We start from the raw sequence: 24,203 nt of genomic DNA, 5'->3' as shown, positions 1-24,203 counted from the left end.
TCCCGTAACTCATTTTCGCCCGAACGTCCCTTAGGGGGAAAAACCCACGAATAGGCTTCAGTAAAATGGGCATAACTTTGCACAGATGTCCGTTTGACCCCCGTAAGATACCGTTGAAAGCTATTTTCAAAGGGCTACAACTTTCATTGAGGAAGTTTTCTCAAATTCTAACGGATTTTCACTAAAGTTGACTGGAAGGCAGACGCATCGAAAACTTAGCCGATTCTATGTGATTTCAAGTGCCTTACTATTAGCCATATCGAGACGATCATATCTCTCTTGCTCCGATCTCTGATTGGCTTGGTCCTTATATCGTTAGAAAGGTATTTCTGCATACTACAACTTCATTGATAGTACCTTCCCAAATTCCAAACCGATCAAGGAGTTATCGCTGCCCGAAATAGGCCCATGAACCATTTTCGCAAAACGTCAAACCTTAAATGTTTCCATTAGAACTCTAATGATATGAGTTCTTGTAATATAGTTCCAAGGTGCGGTGTTACTATTTTCCACACAAGCATTCTTAAAATCTCTAATTCTTCCCCTATTAGCATTACAAAAGAAACGCAATGATTTCTAACTTTTTTGAATAGGGAATAATCATCAAAATGCTCAAGACCATCTTTAACAATTAAATTTAAAATGTGACAACTACATCTTACATGAAAAATATTTTTTAGAGGAGGGTTTATTTTTTTTTAAAAAGACCAACCGCCTTTGTATTATTAGAAGCATTATCTAAAGCAATACAAAGTGTTTTTCTATAAATGTTAAAAAAATCTCATAATAGTAGACATTGAATCGGCTAAAAATTTTCCATCGTGACGACCTTTTCTTCGTCATATAAAAAAGCTATAATTCTTTTTTGCATAACCCATTGTCATCAACCCAATGACATGTAATAGCAAAAAAATCTAAATGGTTAATACTAAGACCCAAATCGCGGTAAGACAAACATTACAATTTAAAGAATTAAATACGTGGCGCAAAATAAAATCTATATTTTTTAAACAAATCTATAACATCGCCTACAAGTACTTCTAGAATACCTCAAATAACGGATTATTACAACAACGTTGAAATGTAAGTAACAAACCCCAATACCCGATGGAAAGGAAAATGGTAAACAATCATAAGCTACCATTTTAGCTATTTCTACAGCTGTTCTTTTTTTTTTTTTTTCTTGTCATACTTAAAATTTCTACCACTGTTCGTGGTCTATCGTCATTTGAATCCCCCGACATTTGAACCGTTTTGCTCTCCCCAAACATCCATATGTTTGGTTCTCATATGAGAATTTAGTGTACCCGTTCCACCATCCTTACCAGTTCCTTGCTTAAAACTAAATACTTGTCCACACATACGTTACATGTAGCCGATTGGCTTTCCTATTCTTAGTCATAAATTTCCAAATTTTTTGCCGTTGGCTTACGAGTTCTAGGGTTTGTTTCGTGTATGTGATCGTGCAGACATGTATCTCCTATGGGATTTTCAGGGGTTGTGTTTCATCATCATCATTTAAGTCTTCATTAAAAGTGTCGGTAAAATGTTGTTGTATCGCCTCACGACCTAAAAGGATTATTTCCACCAACATCAATACCTACATTAGGTGTTTCTTCCACAAATGTTTCCTCATTAAGCGCACCCCTAACAATACGACTACTACTACCGGCACCACGTCTTAATCTCTTTGACATTATTAAATAGAATTAATTTAAATCACAATCAAATAAATCACAAGAAAATAAATTACAACAAATTAAATTACGTAAATTAAATTGCGTAAATTAAATTGCGTAAATTAAATTGCAAAAAATAAAGATAGAGTTGGAACGAAGGTACCAAATTGCCGGGATTAATTTCTAACAAAGTCAAGGCGGCTAGAATTGCAAATCCACCAAAGCTACTTGATTGTTGCAAAATCACCAACTCCACCAACAATATTATAATTGCAAAATTAATAATTAAAAGTTGAAACTATAATAAGACTTTGTGGCTAGTTATTGCAAAATAATTATAATTGAGAGATTGAGATTTGAGAGAAAGATGAAGAAGAGTGAATTGGTGTGAATTAAAATGAAAATGAAGAAGGGTTTATATAGGGGTGGGGGATGGGTTAAAGTGTTAAAAAAAAAATTTGGGGGCAAAAATTAACAAAATGGCGTAAATGACGTTGCTTAAACGGCCATTTTTTTTTTTTTTTTTTTTAAATGGACGTTAACCATTCATTAATCATTGATTCGTATGTTAGCAGGCCGTGCAACCAACCCTTTTTTTTTTTTTTTTTTTTTTAATTTCACGGTTTAACGGCACGGTTAAAACGGTTAGCCTATCCTGACTCGGCTTTACAGAGCCGTGGCTCTCCTGCTCCTAAAATATTGGAACCATTAGACCGATAAAAGGCAATTATTAATCAGGGCAACATTTTTGGAACCGACGTTAACCGCAATTTTGATCATCATCTTGGACGTTCTTTTGGCACAATTAAAAACATCGTGCCATTACGATTATACCGGTTCTCTCATCGGATTTTGTACATGTTTGTCTACTAAATACAGGTCAAGAACGCCACTTATGAAATGAGACTCTTCAAACAAGCCTGTACAATACCATCGTGCTTAATGACGAGGCACCTTGATCTTGCTCAACATCCACTCAATTTGTAAGGTTCCCTATTCGAAAACTGTGATTTGTTTCAAAATATTTGACGTTTACAAAAACAAGAAACGTTTATATATTTTCTTTCTTTCAAGTTCATCCTTATTGCTCCAATTAGTGAAGTGTTAATTAAATATCTTCCTTTACGTCTACAAAAGTCTTAGGATTGAACTACTTTTTGGACTAAAACGGGTTAAATTAATAAACGGAAAAGGCTCAAATATGTCATCCAACTATCGGAAATGGCTCATTTATGTCACTCGTCAATAGTTTGGCTCATTTATGCCATCGAATTATAGGAAATGGCTCATTTATGCCATCGAACTATAGGAAATGACTCATTTATGCCACTCATCAATAGTTTGACTCATTTATGTCATCGTATGTTACCAAAATAACTCATCCATGCCATTTTTTATTAACGCTAATTTTATAATACCAGATATGACACGTGGCCTCCAATTAGAGGTCTACGTCGTTTAATTAAACCAGCCCAATTTTAAATACCAAATTAATAAAAAAATCTGAACCATACACCTTACCCACCCACAACCATAATCTAGTTGGAGGCCACGTGTCATATATGGTATTGTAAAACCAGCTTTAATGAAATATGGCATGGATGAGTCATTTTGGTAACGGGCGATGGCATAAATGAGTCAAACTATTGATGAGTGGCATAAATGAGCCATTTCCTACAGTTCGATGGCATAAATGAGTCATTTCCTATAGTTTGATGACATAAATGAGCCAAACTATTGACGAGTGGCATAAATGATTCATTTTCGATAGTTGGATGGCATATTTGAGCCTTTTCCGATTAATAAATTTGGTTGTAAATTTTACAAACTATGGATCTTTTCGATCACGACCAAAACCCTTTTAGAGTAAACTAAAATATTTATGACTAGTCTAACATTTTTGTAAGTTATTACAAAATGTTAGATTGTTACAAATGTTAGATGATAGTCTAATGTTCTTTCGTAAGGTTGATCAGGTGTGAACAAAGCATTAGATCAGTCTAACTTTTCTCTCGATAGATAATTTTTCAAGGGCTATATTGTACAACTTCCAAAAATAGGCACAAAATCTATATGGTGACCGAAAATGGAGAAATTTGCATAATATCACCTGGATCATAACTTAATCTGCCAACTCATAATTATTTTTCTTTATTTCTTGTTTTATACATCGTATCAAATTAAACTAACAAAGTCTGCTCCTATTATTTACTATCTCAAACAAATCAAACCAAAAAACTTATTTTTTGTATTTTGATAAGCCTTTTATACATAAATTTAGGCCACATATACAACCTGAATTGGTCCAAATCTTTTTTAGATTTATTAAACTAGGCCTGGTCACTATGACCCCTTTGTGAGGAGGCACCCTTCTCTTGATGAATTTGGACTATGCCCAAAATAACCCCCAATAAACATATGCTCAACCCAACCTTCTGATGTTTGGATGATTGAAGGGATTATACTTTTCCAGGCTAATTTTTTATTCGACACCACTAATTATACATCGATCACTAACATTTATTTTGCTATTAGTTGACGCTATTACCAATGTCAAATCGACGTATGGGATTAAAAGAAGGGGAAAAAAACATAACTATACAGTAATATAAATGTATTTACAGAACCTTAGCAAAACTATTTAATTAACATTGAATGGCAGTTTAGGAGTTACATACGGTAATGATTTCTCTCTCTATTAATTGGGCAAGATTAGGGGCACGTCATTAACAGCATAATAATTGATTCTCTTCCTATATTTTTGCTAAAAAGATTATATTCTACAACGACAATTGTGTTCCTAGTTTCTTTCCATTTTATTTATATGATTTTGCTGTATATTATGTTTATGCCATAAGTATATACCATAGATAGAAGCTTTAGATAGAAAAAAGTTATATCATACATATACTACAAATATATATTTATATTTAGTAAACTTTTTTCACAAAAAAAAAATACTTTCAACTTAACAAATTTATTCCATGAATATACAACTTTTACCTATATCTCATAATTTATCCTAGAACTATAACAGTAAAATAATTATATCAGGTATATCTAATATTATATCTTAATACCATTATAGTATATGTTGAATTATACTATTTATAAATGCATACCTCTAAAAATGAATTTTATACCATACATACCTCTAAAAATGAATTTTATACCATGTATATATAATATTATACCTCAATAAATTATAATATAAATGAATTACGCCGTGTGTGTGTGTTTGTGTGTGTGTAAGAAGATGTAAAAATATTGGAGAAAAACGTAACGTTAATTAGAAGATGTAAAAATTAAGTGTGCCTCTAAACTAGGGATTCAATTATGGTTAATTAAATATTTATTTTATTGTCATAGTGATTAAGAAAATTAACGGAGTGTATCAGTTAAAGAGGAGAGATAAAAGATGATATACATTAAGAGAATATAATTGAATCCCTAGTTTAGTGGCATATATATTTTTACATCTTCTAATTAACTGTACGTTTTTTTATAATATTTTTAAAATGTTAATAAAAACTGCTATTTTTGAGGAACTTTAAAAGTTGTGCTAATTATGTGGTAATATTTAGAAGTGTGACAAGCCACGTAAAATTCTCTAAAAAGAACTGGCAAGCAGATCCGTGCGTTCCTGAAGCTGACATTTGGATCGGTCTCGGATGCAATTCTGATGTGGATCCCCCCAGGATCATATCCTTGTATCGTCATCACCTTTCAAGTTTCTTTAGTATAAATATGCTTCTTGTAATTTTGTTTTGGATGGTGAAACCAACTTTAAGTTTGTTGAGTAGAAACTTATCCTCAAGTGAATTATATGGGACGATATCACCTTATATCGCAAATCTCACAAAACTAGAATATTTGTAAGTATATACGTACTCACTGCAAACTTTATCACCCGTGTGGTGTGCCAAACTAGTATTCTTCTGTTGCAATGTAAGTGTCTCAGTATGACCGGACACGAAATTAATTAAGAAAATATGGAAAAAAAATTAATCTTGTAATCTAAACTAAAGATATATGTTTGAATCAAAATGTTACCAAATATAGATAAACATTCTTTTTAAATTGAATTAAAAAAAACACTTAAATTGAAACAGAAGGAGAAATACTTGTAACATTCTTGTGTTTCTCGTGAAGGGACTTGTCAAACAATAAGCTGACGGGAGACGTGCCTGCCATTCTTTCTCAACAAGCCTTCTTAAGAGTGCTGTAATTTACTCACTCCTATAACTAATCTCCTTATCATTTTTTTTTATTTAGAAGATAGTAATTCGTTCCTCTTATTGTAACAGATTTTTTTTGTTTGTTTTGTTATGCTCTCATTGTAACAGATACTTGAAAGGAAACAGTTTCTCAGGACCAATTCCCGCAGAGTTGCTGGCAAAATCAAAAGATGGATCTCTCTTATTGAGGTTTCGTTTGCCTCACCTCTGCCTGATTTGATACAATATAACATTGAATTGTTCGATCAACTTATCTAAAAGCTTAAGTCATTAGAGAGGGAACACTCTTATTTACTTAATTATATTTCAAAAAGATTGTTAATTGTTTTGACATACAGCTACGATGAAACTGATGGCAGAAGTAATAGCCACAATCAGAAGAAAAAACAAGAAGCTGCGAGCTCCTATACTCGCATCAATTGTTGCATCTGTGGTGGTCTTTGGCCTCCTGGTTTTCCTACCACTACTTTTGATTTTCCGAGGGAAAAACAAAGAAGGTACATATGTACATACAAACCATAAGAGGACTTTGCGCGTACGATTATGTGTTACTTAATTACTAACGAAATTAATTAAATTTCCCTAACAGCTGGGAAGATCGCTGAAACAGAAAGAAATAACATTCAAAATATTGCATTCGAGTTGAAACACCGGCAGTTCACATACTCAGAGGTCTTGTACTTAACAAATAACTTCCAAAATATCCCTGGAGGAGGAGGTTTTGACACAGTTTATCTTGGGTATATAAATACTGATGACCGTGACGTGGCTGTTAAGATGCTATCCCTATCTTCGACTCAAGGCCTCAAGGAATTCCACTCTGAGGTAAATTGAAGTAATTTTCAGTGCAGAAGAGAACTGAACACACACACACACGCATGTGTGTGTGTGTGTGTGTTTTTTTCCTGCTTATTGCATTTATTAACACTAGTTTGATCACCTTGATATATGCATATAAAATTTGGACAGGCTAGTCTCCTGATGAGCGCCTATCATAAGAACTTGATTAATGTAGTTGGGTATTGCACCAACATTGGATTAATTTACGAATACATGCCCAATGGAAGCTTAGACAAGCACCTATCAAGTAAGTCATTTATAGCCACACAAATGTCAATTTCTTGTTTTAGACCATAATCTAAGTTTCTTCTTTCTGTTGCTTAAATTCCGTGTTCAACTAATCAACGTCACTTAAATTATAACAGGGGAGTAATTTATTTTTGACATGGCGTGTAGAGAGAAATCCACATCCTTTAACATGGGAGCAAAGATTTCAAATAGCATTGGATGCAGCACAAGGTACTAATAGTAGTTAAATTTTCAATCTCTACCCAGCTCGTTTTTTGATTTTTTTTTTTTTGAAGGTTTTTAAATAATTATATATTTGAAGTGTTCAAATTTAACTGAAATAATGAAGGATTGGAGTGAAGGGGAGCCTTGGCGTAACTAGTAAAGTCGTTGCCATGTGACCAGGAGGTCACGGGTTCGGCAGGTGGAAACGACCTCTTGCGAAATGCAAGGTAAGACTCGTACAATAGACCTTTTGTCCGGCGGCTTCCCGGACCCCGCGCATACGGGAGCTTAATACATCTGACCGCTTTTTTTTTTTAATGAAGGATTGGAGTATCTACATCATGGTTGCCAGGCACCAATAATACACAGAGATATCAAGCCAACTAATATTTTATTAGATGACAAATTCCAAGCAAAGCTTGCTGATTTTGGTTTATCAAGAATTTTGCCAATTGAAGGGCGAAGTCACGTTACCACCATAGTCGCGGGTACTCCAGGCTACCTTGACCCTGGGTATGAGCTTCTTTGTTTCGTTAATCTGCCTAAAAGAGAATGACAAGTATATTTAATATCCGGTGTTAATTCAGACATTAACTTCCAAATTATCCGATGTTGCAGGTACTATAGGTCCAATAAGCTAACGGAAAAGAGTGATGTATACAGTTTCGGTGTAGTTCTTTTCCAGGCCGGAATGCACTAGGAAAACATGACAACATTTATGTAATAACGTGGGTCAATGGCATGGTTGAGAAAGGAGATGTCACAAAGGTTATCGACCCAAGCTTAAGAGGAGAAATTGATGTGAATTCAGCGTGGAAATTTTTGGATTTGGCAATGGCATGTGTTTCTCTCGATCCAGCAAGAAGACCAGCTATGTCTGTCGCAGTCTTGATACTAAAGCAATGTTTAAGAGAGATAGTTGGCTATGACTCGACTTGAAGAACACGATGTTTATTGAATTTCGATAAGGGCCTCCATCCTAAGATGAGCTGACCGTGTGTTTATTTGATTGTGAGTGTAGAAGACAAATTACAATAGGTAGTTTCATTTCAAGAAATTTATGTACAGATACAACATTTTAAATCAGTGAGTGCAGAGTACCATCACATTCATGGTTGCCTTTCAACAGGCAACTTTGGTATCTATGTCTCTGCCAAATGTATCTTATTATACTATCAATTTAGTAAGCAAATCATATATAAAAAATACTTTCAAAGCATTAACTAAACGCCTTTACGCAATCTAATCCAACCCTTGCAGGCACGAAAAGGACGAGTTTCAATACTTAAAACTTCGTGAGATTTCGTTAATAAATATTTGGTTAAATTCTATCCAATATTGCTAGGATTGAGAAAATTTTAAGGGTGTAATTCGACATAAGGAGAAACTGCATTTTCGTATTATGTGGAAAGAGAAGACTTTTTGAAGCTTCTTTTTTTTTTCTTTTTCTCCTCTTAAAGTCCATCCTATTGTTTTCTGAAAGTGAATAACATGGAACTAATAAATTTTCTATGTTAAAGGAACTTAAACTAGAATGATGCGGAGTCATATACAGTAGAATTTAATTAAAAAAAAATTGCGGGACTCATATATAGGAGAATTTAAACGAACTTTTTGTCACCATTAGAAAAGTTCAATCTCTCACATTAATAGCTCATTAAATTCTTTAACCTATAAATTAAAACACATCGCATTCTTTGTGTTCTGAAAATTCCTTTTTCAGATCTGCGACTTGGTGGGTAGTCCACTGTTGTCCTATTGTTTTTTAATCACTAATTAATTAAGCTTGACAATATTAATCCCTCGCTTCACTTTCTGGCTGACGTGGCTCCTGATAAAATAGAACAAATAAGAACAGTTCCTGTACTGGATAATCCTAAAGTCGCATCTTCTTGTGAATTTACGAAGGAAATTAATTAATGACACTTGGTGAATTATGCATATTATTAAGATGGAAATTACGCTGGTTAATCACTTCATGCTTTAGTGGTCAAGAATCTGGAGTTTAGCTTCAACACTAAAATGACGAAAGCACTGATTTTTGTCTTTCTAATTCGTATTTCTGTCTTTGCACTTGAAGCTAACGCCCAAGTTGAAAAATCAGGTATGATTTCATTAATCAACCCTCGAACTTACTATTTTTTGCTCATTTCCTTTGATAATTTTCTTATTGGATTAAGATTCTAATATTCTTTCGAGCCGAAGGTTATCGCAAACTCTTCACGCCACAAAGGTGTAGGGGTAAGGTGTCGTCTGCCCTCCCTGCACCCCACTTGTAGGATTCTGTGGGTGTGTTGTTGTTGTTGATTAACTTCTAATAATACTCTCAACTTCTTTCCAGGATTCATAAGCATAGATTGTGGAATTCCTCAAGGTTCCAATTACACCGATGCAACTACAGGACTATACTATGTTTCCGATTCAGGCTTCATCGATACAGGTACTAATGCTACTATATCGACAGAATTCCAGACCACTGGCCTGGAACAACAATTGTTGGTCCTCACAAGCTTTCCTCGAGGAATAAAAAATTGCTATACCATTAGAGTTTCCAATGGAAAAGGAAACAAATACTTAATCAGGGCAAGATTTTTGTACGGAAATTATGACGGGAATAGCCAACCACCCGTTTTCGATCTTCATCTTGGAGTTGACTATTGGGACAGAATTGAAATCGTCAATGCTTCCACAACATTTCTTATAGAGATCATACATGCTCTCTCGTCGGATTTTGTACAGGTTTGTCTAGTAAATACTGGTCGAGGAACACCATTTATATCCACACTAGAACTGAGGCCCTTCAACTCAAGCATGTACGAGACCACATCGGGGTCACTACAAACAATGATGCGCCTTGATTTTGGCTCAACACCATCCACTCAATTTGTAAGGTAAATACTCCCTATCTCAAAACTGTATTTATTTCAGAATATTTGACGTTTTAAAAAAAAAAAAAAAAACAAGAAACATTTATTACTGGTTTTTTCTTGGAAATTCATTCTTATAAAGTGCAGAAATCTTAAAAGACAGATAATATATACTCTGTTCCCTCCATGGTTATTTAGGTACCAAGATGACGTATACGATCGTATATGGTTTCCATATAATGAACATGTGGAAAACACCATATCACTGAGCACTTCTTCAACCATTAACAACAACGATTTTAAATCACCATCAAAGGTGATGAGCACAGCGATATCAGGTGATGGAATAACATTTTCGTGGAAACCTGCAAATTCGACAGACGAGCATTATCTCTACCTGCACTTTGCAGAAATTCAAGCCAACCACTTGAATAGGCAATTCAATATTTATCTTAATGGAAATATCTACTATGGACCAGTGGTTCTGGACTATTTGTACCCGTTCACAGTTTATTCAAGAAAGGCTCTAACACCAAGAGCCAACCACCAAATTTCGCTCAACAGAACGGGAAATTCAATTCATCCACCCATCATCAATGCCATTGAGATTTATAAAGTGGTGAATCAAATCATAACCTCTCAAACTTCTGACGTAGATGGTATGTTTCTCTACAAATTCACAAATTTTCACCATTGTTTAGTAAATGATCTATTCTTTTCTTTCAATTTATCAACCTTTAATTAAACCACGGTCAAAAGATCCTTTTTAAGCAAACTCAAAGTCTTTTGAGAAAATGTTAGATCACTGTTTAAAATTTTGTAAACTATTGCAGACATTAGAATGTTTCGTCTTTAAGATTAAGAAAGGTATGAGCAAATATTTCTCTCATTTTTTGTAATTACATCTAGGGGTGTCAAATGAGATGAATATGCTACATTTTGGGCTAAAACAGGTTAAATTAATAAACTGGTTGGATCATAATCGGCTCAAAATTTAATTGCGTCAAAGATGGGCGAGTCACTTTGGGCAAAACAATGGGTTTGTTTGTATTATAATTTACACTAGATTAAACTAATAAAAACTTTTTCTTTTATTTATTATGACTATATCAAACGAATCAAACCAAAAAAAAATTATGTTTTGATAATTTTATGAGCAAATTTTGGCTACATATATTAAATTGACTACGTTGGACTATCCCCAAAATAAATGGCAATAAATATGTGCGAAATTCAACACGCTCAAATTGGGTGGATTGAACCAATTATATTTTCACGGGTTAATTTTATATTTGACGCCAATTATATATGTGTATGCTAATAGTTGAGGCTATTATGAATGTGAAATCGACGTATGGGATCAAAAGAAACTGGCAAGGAGATCCATGCGGTCCTGAAGTTGACATTTGGATTGGTCTCACATGCAATTCTGATGTGGATCCCTCCAGGATAGTACTCTTGTATTGTCATCACCTTTCAAGTTTCTTTTGTACAAATAATTAATTTTGTTTTGGATGATGAAACTAATTTAAAGTTTGTTGATTAGAAACTTATCTTCAAGCGAATTATATGGGACAATATCGCCTTATATAGCAAATCTCACAAAGCTAGACTATCTGTAAGTATATAAGTACTCACTCCAACTTTTTATCACTTGGGCCAAACTAGCTATTACCCTCCGTTTTAATTAAAGCGTTTCAATTTGACCAGAAACTAAATATGTGTTATGTATCAAGATATTTTGTAAATTTTGTAATCTTAAACATGACTTGTAGAATTCTTCATTTTAAATATAGAAAGAGGTAGTTTCTTTAACAGACTAAAAGAAAAAGTAAGACAAATTAAAATATAGGAGCAGTACTTGTAACAATCTTGTGCTTCTCTTGAAGGGACTTGTCAACAATAAGCTGACAGGGGAGGTGCCTGCTATTCTCTCTCAACTAGCCTTCTTAAGAGTGCTGTAATTTACTCATTCATATAATTAACTGACCTCCTTTTCAATTATTTATTTAATTAGAAGATACATTGTAATTTGGTTCTCTTAATTTAACAGATACTTGAAAGGAAACAGTTTCTCAGGACCAATTCCGGCAGAGCTGCTGGCAAAAGCAAAAGATGGCTCTCTATTGTTGAGGTTTCGGTTGCCTCTCAGAAACCATAAATTATTTTAGTATATAGTACACAAAAGCATCTAAGGTTTAAAATGTTCTCTCCCCTATGATATTAGTTTCCTAAATAATTGGTCATGGTCTAATTTGTGCGACCAACTTATCAAAAACTCTTCTTTTTCATTTCCCTCACATGTTGTTCTAGGTGGTGATGAGACTTAAATCCGGAACCTCAGCCTGATTTGATATTGAATTGTTTGATCAACTTATATTATAAAAGATTAACATTAGAGAAGCTACACTTTTATTTACTTGATTATGTTTTCAACATAGACATTGGTTAAGATTTTTAATTATTTTGACTTACAGCTACGATAAAAGTGATGGCGGAAGTAATAGACCCCCTGAGAAGAAAAACTAGAAGCTTAGTGCTCCTGTACTCGCATCAATTGTTGCATCTGTGGTGGTCATTGGCCTCTTGGTTTTACTACTACTTCTTTGGATTTTCCGAGGGAAAAACAAACAAGGTAAATATGTATATACAAACAATAAAAGGACTTGCACGTACGTACGATGATGTGTTACTTATTGAAGAAATTAATTTAATTTCTCTAACAGCTGGGAAGATTGTCACTGAAACAGAAAGCAAAAAGAGTGATCAAAATATTGCATTTGAGTTGAAAAATCGGCAGTTTACATACTCAGAGGTCTTGTACTTGACAAATAACTTCCAAAATATCCTGGGACAAGGAGGTTTTGGCACAGTTTATCTTGGCTATATAAATACTGATGACCGTGACGTAGCAGTTAAGATGCTATCCCCATCTTCAGCTCAAGGCTTCAAGGAATTCCACTCTGAGGTAAATTGAAATAATTTCTAGTACAGAAATGAACTGAATATATATATATTTTTATTCCTTCTTATTATATTTATTTACACTAATTTGATCACCTCGATGTACGCATATAAAAATTGGACAGGCTAGTCTCCTGATGAGCGTTCATCATAAGAACTTGATTACTGTAGTTGGGTATTGTGTTGAGGGCACCAACCTTAGATTAATTTACGAATACATGCCCAATGGAAGCTTAGACAAGCACCTGTCTGGTAAGTGACTTATAGCCACACAAATGATTATTACTTGTTTTAGATCATATTCTTCAAAAGTTATTTTCTTTCTTACTTAAACTCCGTGTTCAATCAATCAACGTCACTTAAATTAGAATAGGGGAGTAATTTATTTCGTCATGGCATGCAGATAAAACTCCACATCTTTTAACATGGGAGCAAAGACTTCAAATAGCGTTGGATGCAGCACAAGGTACTAACAGTAGTTAAATTTACAATCTCTACGTACCTAGCTCGGTTTTTGAATAATTATATATTTGACAGTCTTTAATTTTAACTGAAATAATGAAGGATTGGAGTATCTACATCACGGTTGCCAGCCACCAATAATTCACAGAGATGTGAAGCCTAGTAATATTCTATTAGATGACAAATTGCACGCAAAGCTTGCTGATTTTGGTTTGTCAAGAATTTTGCCAGTTACCTTAAGGAGGAGGTCATGTTACCACCATAATCGCGGGATCTCCAGGCTACCTTGACCCTGAGTAAGTGCTCCCATGTTTCATTAGTCTGTCACAAAAAGACTGACGAGTATATCTAATTTTCGAATTAACCTGGAGGTACTATAGATCAAATAAACTAACGGAAAACAGCGATGCATACAGTTTTGGTGTGGTTCTTTTGGAAATAATAACGGGCCGTAATTGGATAGGAAAACATGACAATATTTATGTATAACGTGGGTCAATGGCATGCTTGAAAAAAGAGATGTTACAAAAGTTATCGACCCAAGAGTACGAGGAGAAGTTGATGTGAATTCAGCATGGAAAGTTGTGGATTTGGCAATGGCATGTGTTTCTCTCGATCATCCAAGTAGACCAGCTATGTCTGTTGTAGTCTTAATACTAAAGCAATGCTTAAGGGAGATAATTGACTATGACTCGAATTGAAGAACGCGATGTTCTTTAATTTGGATAATGGCTTGCATCCTAAGATGAGATGACCGTGTGTTAATTTGATCGTGTGTGTAGAAGACAGACTGCAATACGTAGTGTCGTTTCACAACATTTATGTATAGATACAAATTAAATTTTTTATCAAATGAGTGCAGAGTACCATCACATCTGTTGTTTCTTTTGTGACTATAATGGGAGCAGACTTGGTATACTATGCATTTTAGAAGGAAAAAAAATACTCCTATCAATTAGATATAAAAAGATCAAGTCGAAGATAATGAATACAGGTGCCTTGGGTGTTTTACAAATGAAATATTGAAATGTTAGTCTTGTTACTTTGGATATTTCTTTAACTTTTTGTTTCCAAGCCCTAGAGATCTCAGAATATCTTATATTAATATGCTCTTTAGTGTTTGAATTTTTCATTATGTTTTTTTGTGTGTGTATAATAAGCATCCAAGAATTTACCTTATTCAATTTGTAATCTACTTAAAATATGTACCCTATTTAACGTGAGTTAATATAACTTCACCATCATATCAAACTTATACCAGAAAACTAATCAGAGTAGAGAAACCCCAAATGAACATCGTGAATGTAATAAACATGACAAGTAAGTAGGACTATAATATGCACAATAACAATAATATATCAAAATTATAAGAAACTACGAATCAAAATTCAAAACAATGCTCCACCCGATGCCAACTTTGTAAAAATCGATTGCAATTGAATATTGTCTTTGTGACTTGAAAGAATGTCAGAATAGATCTCATTAGAGAACGTCAAACAAGAAGATAATATAGTTTAATTCAGTTTGCAACTAATTAAGTAGTACTTAAATTCCTTACCCTAATTCAGCATTGGTTTGGTTATCAAATTAATTAAAGATATTAGGAGCAAGTTATTTGAAGTGTTCAATCGCATGATGAACCATCTCCTTCTTGTGTTAATTGATATTGTCTCGGCACCAAACCATTAGGCATTAGCATACTCCATACAGTGTGTTTACCAAGAGCGGATCTACGTGGGTGGCAGAGTGTCCATCAACACCCTTGGTAAAAAATTACAATGTATAATACTGTATATATAGGGTAGATTAATTTTCTGTGTTTATGTAGTTATATTAGCTTTTGAACACCCTAAACAAATGCAAAAGGTTAGCTCAAGTGGTCTAAGGTGTTTGTCTGCAGTGTCCTAGGTTCGATCCCCATTGACAACAATAATTTTTATTTAGCTTTTATTGTTTTTTTTCGAACCCCCTGAATGAAAATCTTGAATCCGCCAGTGGTGTTTACCCGTACAATTTTATCATTTAATTATAATTCATTAATATTTTATACATTTTCACCTCAACTTTTCACTTAAGATTTTCCCCTTTTTGTATCGGACTCAGTGCATCATCGACATTTTATTTTTATAACGAGTACAACATTCCTTGAAAGCATCATTAACATATGATATTCCTTCCTTGTTCGATCAATGTCTTTGTTTATCCAAGGTCAACACCATTTTTTATATCAAACTTGAAACAAGTCAAACACGCCATCCTTCATTGCTGAAATACTTGTTGATGTTTTAAAGTTTTCTAGTATTTCAAATATCCAAATGAAGAATTGCTAGTTAGACATGTTCTCGTCAAGTTTCTTTCACATAGCATATATTTGAGCTAATAATTCAGAATATAGTGATTCATTAAGCTAAAATTGTCAATTATCTTATAAAAAATTGGAAGTACATCTTCTAAAATGAGTCGATAATGCATGTCTTTTCGACCAAGAACTTAGTGAAGTTGAGCAAAGAAGTCAACAAGCATTGAATCAGAAGCATTATTGTGGACATGGGCCTGGAGGCATGGCAAATTCAGCGGTTCAAGTCCACTGAGTTAGGGCCTACAATTTAGCCCATTTGTGATTTGTGTGTTTCAAAATAGGGAAAATGACATAGGTTACCTACTTAATACTCTTTATTACAAAATATAACGATACTTTTCTTTATTTATAAAATATAACAGATCTTATTTTTCATATAATTTTTTAAAAAACATTAATTAATTTTTTTTAAATTACTTTTTATAAAAAATATATATAAAAAGTCGCTCAATGCTTAAAATATTCAGTCAATTTTCTGTGTATAAAAACTGTATGAAACATGTATGAAATGTGTATATGTGTGTGAAATTTTAAATACAGTTTTCATACACAAATTATGAGCGAAACTTTTAAACCCAGAGCGAGATATACACATTTCATACACAAAATTTTAAGCTATTTTTTAAGCCTTAAATATTGTATGAATGTTGCATACAATGTTGTTGTAGTTGTATTAATTTTTCAGAAATCTAATATGAACGTTCTATTAAAAAAATGTGAACGAAATTCTAAGCCTTGAGAGATATACATAATTCATATTGTTTTATACACAAAATGAGCGAAAACTTTAAGCTTTGAACCAGATATACGCATTTCATACAGTTTCCATACACAAAATTTTGAGCGAACTTTTTAAGCTTTGAGCGAGATATACACATTTTATACACAAAATTTTGAGCGATTTTTTTAAGCCTTGAGCAGAAAAAAATTTAATTATTTTTAAAAAAATAGAGAAATGTTTTTTTAATAAAAATAATTATTTTTTTTAAAAAAAAAAACTTGAGCGAAAATTTCGTATATATTTTGTAAGAAATCTATTGCTATGTTTTGTAGACTGAAAAGTTTCGTTATATTTTGTAAATACTTTTCTTATTATATATATATGGGTCAATCTCCCATCAAAATATGTCGAACTTCTCTAATGAAATTGCACGATTTTCCCTCCAAGTGGGCTGGTCTTAAATTTTTAACCTTTAAATTGAACTTGTGCCTAGCGGGATATACATTCTTTAAGAGCGGAGGGCATAACTTGTGAGATATTATAATGCAAAACTATAAATTTATGTCCCGCAAAAAAATTATTTGTCTTAAGGGCCAAAAGTTAAAGACCAGCAGAAAATAGGGACAAAAGTGCAAATGACCCAACTTCTCCCAGGCCCCTGATTAGTTAGTTGCAAGCATTGGACCACCTCGAAATAGACGTATGCTTGAAACTAGGGACGACAAAAATAATGAGAATAATAAAAAAAAAAATACACTATCAGTTTATATAACATAAATCTTTTACATATATTTCTTTCTAGTTGTAAACAAATAAAAACAGGAGTTGAATCATATACACCAACAATGATGTAAAAAAATACAATATTAGTGTTGTTTTTTTCTAATGTAACAAGTGATTTACCATGTTATGAGGTTAGCTTCCATGCTTGATATAAAAATTTATATGCAATTAATATTTAAGTGATATAATATTTAAACTCATAAAACTATTACATTTTCGTTCCTTTTGCTTTCATTTTCTGGTTCCCAAGCAAAGAATTAAAACGAATGCCAACCAAGAAGAAGCAGTTACAAGTCGGCAGTCGACAGTCTTTGAATTGGTGTGTAATGAATCAACTAGCTAGGACAAGTAGATTATCATATCATAACCGTTTTAGCTAAAAGTAAAGTCAACTATTTATTAATTCCTTATCCATGAGATCATAGGAATAAATATTTGACTTTGATTTAGCTAATGCGGGTATGAGTCTACTTGTCCTAGCTATTTGATTCATTACACCTAGTTAAAGATTGTCGAATGCATCAGATCATAGCTAGCCACCACTAAAAGTTATGGTAAATACCAACTTTCTTCGATCAAAGATTTCGGGTTCGAGAATGAAGTCGTCTTTAATATCGTGCTCTTTACCCCAAACCCCAACATAGGATTTCAAGGAGCAAATCCAGATTAGTCGGGCCCAAATTAGGTATCTTATATGTTAGATTTTGTGCACATTATATGCAATTTGAAACAAATACCAAGTAAGGCATATCTACAAGTCAAGTACACAGATCTGGGCTTCTTCCCTCTAACAGAACTTGCTATATTTAGTAAACAAAATCTCTAACCTCTTCTATCCAATCAAACAAGTGATTCCCCCACCCTCTTACCACATACTACCAAAAACCCAAACCCCACATTTTTCAAAGATTCACCACTTTACCTTACCGTCATCCTACTGGTCATCAAGAAGAATTAATTGTACATATGTCTGCTTCAATTTCTTTTCTTTTTTCTTTTCTTTCAATTTTCTGTAATGATAATGTCAAGGATTACAGTTGCGCGTATTTAGACGATATACTCCATCCGATACATTGTAGTTTCAATGGTTAATTGAATTCAATATTTTTTTCGCGATACATAAATAAATATGTGAAAATTACTGAGTAAATTTTGAACTCCATAATACAAAAGTTCAATGGATTCAATGGCGAGGACATAAATATATATTGGATTCATTAAATTTAAATATTGAATCCTTCTTCCCCATTGGATCGTGCTACATTCTACCAAAATGAGTATCAGATACTTTATCCACAAACTTACGAATATGGAAAGAAATCACCTAATTATTTTTTGGCTCTAGTGAAATTTGAATCCCAATTTCACGTAATTTTGATTTATTTCATTGACTGCTAAGTCACACTTTTTACTGCATAATTTATATAGCAAAGCCACAATACCATGGTTTGCATGGTAAAAACTACTTGCATTGGATGTTATTTTACCACCCAGTAATGCATGACACGTGTTTGCTAACACACTATTATCACTTGTTAATCATAATTATTTAAAATATATTTTCATCATATTAAATAAATCAACCATTGGTAAATTGATATGTGTTGGTGTAAATCAACCATCATTTTCTATCCTCCTCTTTCGCATAAAACATTCTGATCAGGATTAAAATAAAAACCAATGACTGCCAAAAAGGAAGAATAAACGTGCTTAGCAATAAGAATTAAGTGAAAACCCCGAGGGGCACGCTTTGGATCGAATCAAGGAGACAGGACCACTGACTAGGATTCACAAATTGTACTAACAAAGGATGTCCCTTTGTGCGTTGGTTTTCTGACTTCTTTATATGAAATAAATTCTTCACTTTTCCAAGATCTATAACAAATTAAAATTGTGGTCTGAAGTACAAAAAATCTAAATTAAATATAGTAGTTAAAAGTGCAGGTACAAAGTGTTAATCACTTTTTAAGCTCTCGATCTTAATCATAGCCCTTATTATTACTTACCTTTCTTTTGAGATCTTCACCTTGCACTGAGCTATAATGTTGTGGTGTCAAACACGAATCTGGTCCTATCCCTTTAATTAATTTATCTATTATGGCAGTGGATTTCATTATGATGCTCATAATTAAGGGAGTTACCAATTACTCATGAAGCTTTAAGGGTCTGTAATCATGAATTCATCATGATAAGGATCAAGGATCATTAGTTAGGCAGTAAAGATTACTATTCACAGTTATATCATGATGAAATAATGATGAGTCCGAGTCCTTATAACTATTTTCTTTTTAAAAATGAATTTAACTTTCCTGCATTGGTAGCTACTCCAATAAGTATTTTTTATTGATAGGTAATTTAATGATAAATATTAGTAATTGATAAAAGGAATAACTATTTTGTATCACATATTAAATTCACTGATTTAGTGTAAAAAAAACAGTTCATAATTAGTGTATACTTATAATTTAAATCCATTTAATTGGTCTAAAACATAAGGTACATGTTTTTTTCTCTCAAATTCAATGATCAAGATCAGCTAATTTTTTTGGACTCATGATCTTAATAATATAACGTTAATGTAAGTAATTTTTTATACCATCAGGTCACCTTTACTTGTTGTAGCAGTAACTTGTCTTATTTTTTAAAATTGCAAATTTCACATTTTTAGAATTGCAAATTTCACATATTTAATTGGTCTAAGCAAATTTCACATTTTGTAAAATTGCAAATTTCACATTTTTTATATATATGGATGATCTGATGGTGTTAAAATTTATTACTTGATATATAACTTAAACTATTACACTTTTGAAAACTTAATTAGACATGGGAAATTATCCTACTAACTGAACAAGCCTTATTTGTTCCATGCAAAGAAACAAATACAATTATCAATTCCTACATACGTACTAGAAATTATTCTTAGTCCCATCTAATTGAAAACTGAGGGGAGGAAGAAAAAAATGAACCTCCGTCTGCAGAATAATAACAACAAAAACAAAAAAAGAATAAGAAAGAAACTAAAAATGTCTTTACACAACAAATTTATTGTCCCTTTCCTCTTGGATTTCTTTTCAACAAAAAAAGCACGTCAACTCTTTGGTCGATGAATTGGATTAGGGTTTTGTAGTGGAAAATGTGGTAATTGCATGGGAATTGGATAATTAAATGGTATTGAAGAAAAAGGATCTTGTTTTTGGCCTATGGCTTCCAATGCTTTAACTTGTGACCTTAAAAATTTCAAATAATTTGCTGCTTCATCAAGCATTGATGCTGTGTCCATTTTGCTTCCTCCTGGAACTAGCCTTTGCAAAACCCTAATTCTTTCGCTTATTCTTTCTCTCCTTTGCCTCGCCGCGACTGTCTGTGGATCCGTTGATATTCTTACGTTCTTCCTCTTGGGCTTTTCGAGTACTTCAGTCCCGAAATTCACGGGCCTGAATGCTGCAGCCCGGTATATCATTTCCTTCATCTGCGCGATTGCCTCTGGATCGGGCTCTTGATCTATTGAGGATGCCGATGAGCTAGCTTGTTGAAAATTGATGTTTGATGAACTTGGACGCTGATTAATATTCTCCGTTAACCTGGGCTTCTTGCACTTGGATTGCTTTTCCGAAATGAGCTGAAAATTACCACAATCTCCGTTTAACGAATTATCTGACTGAAACAGATTGAACTCGCTTGGTGAATTTCCCAGAGCTTGATCGTGGCTTCTCTTGTTATGATCAGGAGATGATTGTGAGACCGCCTCATCAAGCTCATTAGCATTGATGGGCTCGTAATGTTTTCGGTTTCTTTGTTTTTCTTCCTCCGGTAACTTATGATCAGGCAGACAGGTCAAAATCTGTTGATAACCTGGCGACAGCTTAGGAGCATTAATGCTTGTAGACTCTCCCGAATTCCACAAGCTATTTGAATCAGCAAAAATTATGGACATGCCATCGTCCTCGATTGACGTGTCCGTGTTGTTGGTGGTGGTTGCGGATAGTAAGCAATCAATGGATTCTAGAGATCTACTGTTTGAAAGTAGTCCAGTTGTTGGCTTAAACATTTGAACACCAAAATCGGACATTAGGCCCATTGGATTATTATCACTAATGTAATTAGGCATATTTAGCATTGGAGAAGAAGAAAAGCCCATTTCAGTACAATCCCTGGTTAGATCTGCTCCAGATTTAGCAGCCATAGAATCAGTAGCCAATCTAAGAGCAGCTTCTTGGCGTTGTGGCATGTTCCAATTAGAAATTATGTGTATCGGATCAAATGAAGCTCCAAAATTAACTGGAGTTTCATCCCAATCCAAATTCTCCATTGATAGTACTTTTGCAATAGCAAGAACCACTCTTTTATACCTGAAAAAATGTGAGTGATGGATTAATAAACTTTCAACTCATGAACCCAGTATTTTTTACATGGAGTGAAAATGTGTGCACTCATGAAAAATCACTAAAATTCATAGGATCAGTGGCAATAACGTAAATATTGAACCCATCAAATGTGAATTCTGGATCCGCTTCTGAATGGATTAATGAACTTTTCTAGATATTCCGGTGAGAATTAAATCTTGCAGAAGCTTTATCATAAAAATGAATGAAATTTAACTTCATGAAAGAAAAAAGAAGCTTACAGTTAAGTTAGCTGCAGCCTGCAAGAAAATGTTGGCCTTATGTGACAGAATGAAATCTTGAAGGGTGTCTGTATATAGAATCACAGCTTTTGGTGAAACGCAGAAGTGGCTCTAACAACCATATTCTTGATCCATATAAATATCTGTGATAATATACAAAAATAGATTTTGCTAACGTCAGTTTCAGCTACTACAATTTTTCTATTTGCATATATGATGGAACTGGTCAAAAACTTGTAAAAATGAAATACTATCAGAGGAAGGGAAAAAAACGAAGAGATTTACCGTATAACAGAAAACTGCAAGCTGTTGTGAAAGAAGAGTTTGTTTTAGCTTAGGCTATAATTCTTGACCGCTTTTGCAATATGTTGTTTGGAAGACATTAGCTAATTATATATATATGGAAAGGAAGAAAAAGGAGGAGAAGTATATATATATTTAATTGAGAAAATATTAGTAGCACTTGTATAAATAAAATATGAATATATATATAGTTCAAGGAGTTGACAGGAGATGTAATGTTTTTTTTAGGAGGAGATAAGGCTTTTTGGTCAGCTTCGTGGGGCTGTAAGACTATAGTTTTGCAGATGGGGAGCATGAGATTTTTGAGGTGCGTTCTTAATGTTGTAATTTTTTTATATATATATTTATATTCCGTCAGTTGAATGTTGTTTTTTCTTAATTAATAAATTAGTAAATATTTTAGGAATTGAGAAAAGCTCTGACCACCTCCTTTTTGGTTTGCTTAGTTGATCTGCTTGCTCTAGCACTTGCTGCTCCATGCGTGCTCTAAAGTTCATGAAACCACATGTATTTTAAAGCCAGTTTAAACCAACGAGGGTCACATTGTCTTTAATGAGAGGTTTGGGGTTCGGGTCCTAAGTATGAAGTCAAATTTATTAGGAAGCGGTTTACTCTCGATGTGAGATTTTCTGGTGCGAATTTGAATTTAATGGGGCTACAACGCGGGTACCAAAGAAATCATAAAAAAAATAAAGGCCAATTTAAATTTTAGATATTGATCGTGTGAATTTTTTTTATATTATCAGATCATCTAAAGATAATTATGTGTAATTGTTCACAAAAAGTGATTAATAATCTGAAAAATAAAGTAGATATATATTATCACAAGTTAAAATATGTTGGTAATGAGAGAAATATTTACACAATCAGCAGATGTGGAAATTGAGTAGAACGAAAATTCAATACTTGTAACTCATTTTAAATCCGCCTATAAATATAAGTTAGTGTATATCCCTCAAGGCAACTTAGGCTTTGCCAATTTTTCTATTTCTTTACGAAGACTCCCACAATCATAGCTTTAATCATAACAAAGTTTTTGTTGATGTGACTTTTTAACTTTTTAGTCACCCTTTTACCATCTTCCTTTAGATGATGATGACCAAGATTACCGAGGGTCAATCATACCCTTTTAATTGCTTTGGCAGAGAAAAAGGTAAACTTTTTCGCAAATACTAGTAAAAGTAATTTTCGACAAAAGCAGATAACAGCAACCTGCATTTTTTAAACCAACTTTTTAGGTGTGCTAATACTCCACATACAATTGTGAAAATAAAGTTAACTTTTTTATTCCTTGTTGGAGTTTGGAGCAGTTGACCAGGCAGAACTGTAACTTGTGACAAAGTTGTTAAATTAAACTAATAAATGTCATTGTGAAGGAGTATATATGGTCTGGACCATCTACAGATGTGGAATTCTACGGTTCAGATTTATTTTTGGTTTCAAATTCTAGATATTTTATAGATATATTTAAGATTACAAGAACCGAAAATCTTTTTTACATTCATAATTTTCATGTCCGTTCATATTAAGCAGGTAAAATGAAATGAGAAGAGTAAATGAATAGCTAAATACCAAGAAAATAAGGAATATAGAATAGCTAAATCATATAGGGATCAGGCTCTCAAAAAGTGAATTACAAGGAATTATGGATTTAGCAAAAGATGGGGGTTGTAATCTAATAATGTTAGAATGTTTCACATTTTTATTGGTTGAGATGATAAAATATCGTCTCCTTATAGTTATATGACCTTAAAAAATCCTCATCTAATATCTTTTGGAATTGAAGCAGACTTGTACTTTATTTTCTTTACATGATATTAGAAGTAGATTCACCTTTATTTTTAAATTTTCCAATGTCGAATTTTCATTGAAGGAATATGTTGTTATCCTGTTAAGTATATAATTTT

At 33.2% G+C, this 24,203-nt stretch overlaps 2 protein-coding genes and 1 pseudogene across 2 annotated transcripts; 2 read left to right on the top strand and 1 right to left on the bottom strand.

The window, feature by feature from the left end:
• LOC132058069 (putative leucine-rich repeat receptor-like protein kinase At2g19210) overlaps positions 1-8,233 on the top strand; it is a 19,357-nt pseudogene extending 11,124 nt beyond the window's left edge.
• Positions 8,234-9,232: 999 nt separating this feature from the next.
• LOC132058613 (putative leucine-rich repeat receptor-like protein kinase At2g19210) lies at positions 9,233-14,375 on the top strand. The gene is given in 14 exon segments (XM_059451068.1): positions 9,233-9,314; positions 9,522-10,101; positions 10,276-10,736; positions 11,402-11,537; positions 11,624-11,695; positions 12,131-12,211; positions 12,555-12,577; positions 12,804-13,045; positions 13,167-13,293; positions 13,445-13,507; positions 13,606-13,742; positions 13,744-13,799; positions 13,875-13,987; positions 13,990-14,375. Coding segments are annotated over 14 exon segments (2,388 nt in total). The 3' UTR covers positions 14,205-14,375.
• A 5,752-nt stretch (positions 14,376-20,127) lies between these two features.
• LOC132058068 (transcription factor bHLH87) lies at positions 20,128-22,436 on the bottom strand. The gene is made up of 3 exons (XM_059450634.1): positions 22,279-22,436; positions 21,994-22,136; positions 20,128-21,718 (listed from the first exon to the last, which is right to left on the bottom strand). Exon 3 carries the CDS (start codon positions 21,676-21,678, stop codon positions 20,458-20,460), a length of 1,221 nt encoding a protein of 406 aa, XP_059306617.1. The 5' UTR covers positions 21,679-21,718; positions 21,994-22,136; positions 22,279-22,436; the 3' UTR covers positions 20,128-20,457.
• Positions 22,437-24,203: the final 1,767 nt, after the last annotated feature.

The sequence above is a fragment of the Lycium ferocissimum genome, chromosome 5, assembly GCF_029784015.1.
Source record: "Lycium ferocissimum isolate CSIRO_LF1 chromosome 5, AGI_CSIRO_Lferr_CH_V1, whole genome shotgun sequence".
Classification (NCBI taxonomy): Eukaryota; Viridiplantae; Streptophyta; class Magnoliopsida; order Solanales; family Solanaceae; genus Lycium; species Lycium ferocissimum.
The sequence above is the reverse complement of the archived record's forward strand: the minus strand, read 5'-3'. Positions and strand labels throughout refer to the sequence as shown.

What these genes read in the sequence shown, in the direction of transcription:
- LOC132058068 (XM_059450634.1), bottom strand. Translation starts at nt 21,678, where the DNA reads ATGGAGAATTTGGATTGGGATGAAACTCCAGTTAATTTTGGAGCTTCA.